We start from the raw sequence: 2,500 nt of genomic DNA, 5'->3' as shown, positions 1-2,500 counted from the left end.
GTGAGTCATTCATATTAGTTGGATAGGTACGTACAATCAATTCTAAATATAAAAAAATTGATCAAACTTTTCATCAAAGAAAAATCCTTCCGGGGATAAAGATCAATTTTTTTTGTGAAAAACTGTTAAAAACTGTTAAAAAAAAGATATATATCTATTCATTTTTGTGAAGATGGCGCTCCCATTTTTTTCCAATAGTTATTCTTTATTTCTACTAAATAAAATCAATTTTATACCAGGTTAAATCAATGAATTAGAATGAATCAATCGATCCATTTTTTTTTTAAACTATGTTTAATGGATACTTTTCTTTTAGATCATGATTCTATTTATAAATCATGGTTATATTTCGTTTTTTAGACTATGATTCCATAAACTTCTAAAATTCTTTTCCAGTTTTAGATTTTTCAATAATAACTCCTTACCCCCATGGATCTATTCCAAATTAATGAATCATCACAGGAATTTTTATATTTGATTGTTATAGTGTATACCCACTATGTAATGCACACAACACAAAACAGACGGTTCATCATAGAATGATCATTCGAGTCTTTTTACTCTTTGTAGCATATCAATTAAGATTTCTCTAATTATCCTAATCTGTAAGATAAATTCTTTGATTCTTTAACCTTGATAAAATCGGAATAGTTCCTTTCATTCTTATACTACTACATTTGGATTAAATTAAATCTAATTTTTTTTATTGATTCCTTTCAAAAATAATAATAATAATTTGAATAGAAGGTCATATCCTTTTTTTTTTTAATGATTCTTTTTTTTTATGTTATTTCGTACTGTATAATTCCTTTGCTTGTGGGATCATTTTCTCACAAGAGGTAAGTAAAAGAAATTATAGAATGGATTGCTACCTATGCCCAGATCTCGGATAAACGGAAATTTTATTGATAAGACCTTTTCAATTGTAGCCAATATCTTATTACGAATAATTCCGACAACTTCAGGAGAAAAAGAGGCATTCACCTATTACAGAGATGGTGCGATTTGATGTTCTTTTTTATTTACCGTTTTCAGTCTTCGGAGAAAGATACATTATTCGGGAGAGAAAGAAAAAAAGATTATTGAAATAAATCTACGCTTATCGTGAAGGTGAAGTTTGTAAATAAAACAATTCCTTCTGTCGTGTATCCCCGATTAATGCAGCCTCAGATGCTTCAATTGTAGATTCTAGTATTGAGCGAAAGGTTACACCTATGGGTTAGGTCAATCTTACTCCACTAGTACCAATAGGCAGCATAGGGGAAGAAGCACTACGCCCAGGAATCAACAATATGAAAACTTTGTTATAAAATTTTACCTTTTCTTTATCGGAATCGGGACTAACAAGAATGGTTGGTACAACAAACATCCATCTCGTTCGTATTTTGGATACCCATATAACCATCGAAGACTGTTGAAGTGACTAATTCCTGGAAATTAAGGGGTGTTAAGAACAAAGAAATTGTTAGAGTTATCATTTTTATCTAGTACCAAGATACTTGATATTAAGAAAAGATCTTTTACAGGAAGGTTGGCTAGAGATTTCTTGTAAAAACACTAGCCCCGTTCGGTTCATAATGAAATAATTTCAATCTTTTTGATTTCATGGATTATTCTCATTATGCACATAAAAAATAAAAAAGGAGGAGCCGTATGAGATGAAAATCTCACGTACGGTTCTGGAACGGAGATTCTTTGAATCGAATGACGACCGTAACGGATGTCGGCTCAATCCGAAGGAAATTATGCGGAAGCTTTACAGAATTATTATGAAGCTATGCGACTAGAAATTGACCCCTATGATAGAAGTTATATACTCTATAACATAGGCCTTATCCACACAAGGAATGGAGAACATACGAAAGCTTTGGAATATTATTTTAGGGCATTAGAACGAAACCCTTTCTTACCACAAGCTTTAAATAATATGGCCGTGATCTGTCATTACGTGCGACTATCTCCACTATAGAAAGAAAAAAAAGGAAAGAAAGAACAAATCCGCTAATAACTAATAAATACTAGAAAATAGGCTTTCTACATATCATATTTATCGTGTCCAAAACAACGATTTTTATCAGCTGTAGCAAATAAAAAGTAAAAAGAAAGAAACTTCATAGAAGTCGAAATATGAAGAAATAAGTATGCCTAGATCCTTTAATCGATGGATAAAGAAAGGATCTAAATTGATAGAATAAGCATCGTAAAGATCAATTAGTGAGGTTTTGGGCCGATACAATAAGAACTGCTTACTTATGTCACGATATGAGATAAAAGTTTAGGAATCAACTTATGTAATAGAGTCGATCCCCTAAGTTATTGAGCAGCGGTGTAGAATCAGATCCCAAAGATAGTAAGTCTTTTCTTTCGTATGAAAGGAAGTCTTTTTCAAAGATTCTATAGAGATTTATATATGAAATATGAAACCGAGATAGTTACCTTTCAGAAAATTATAATGATAGTGGAAATGCCTATGCTTTATTCTTCTGAAGGTGGGAGAAAA

At 31.3% G+C, this 2,500-nt stretch overlaps 1 protein-coding gene across 1 annotated transcript in view; it reads left to right on the top strand. All coding sequences in view use genetic code 11, as the record gives it.

Moving 5' to 3' along the window:
- Window positions 1–874: 874 nt before the first annotated feature.
- ycf3 overlaps window positions 875–2,500 on the top strand; it is a 2,020-nt gene continuing 394 nt past the window's right edge. The window contains exons 1-2 of the mRNA in view: window positions 875–1,000; window positions 1,721–1,948. Coding sequence (YP_009574649.1; photosystem I assembly protein Ycf3) covers window positions 875–1,000; window positions 1,721–1,948 — 354 coding nt within the window.

The sequence above is a fragment of the chloroplast genome of Carya illinoinensis (assembly GCF_018687715.1).
Source record: "Carya illinoinensis chloroplast, complete genome".
NCBI lineage: Eukaryota > Viridiplantae > Streptophyta > Magnoliopsida > Fagales > Juglandaceae > Carya > Carya illinoinensis.
Note: the sequence above shows the minus strand (reverse complement) of the source record. Positions and strands in the feature narration are given on the sequence as shown.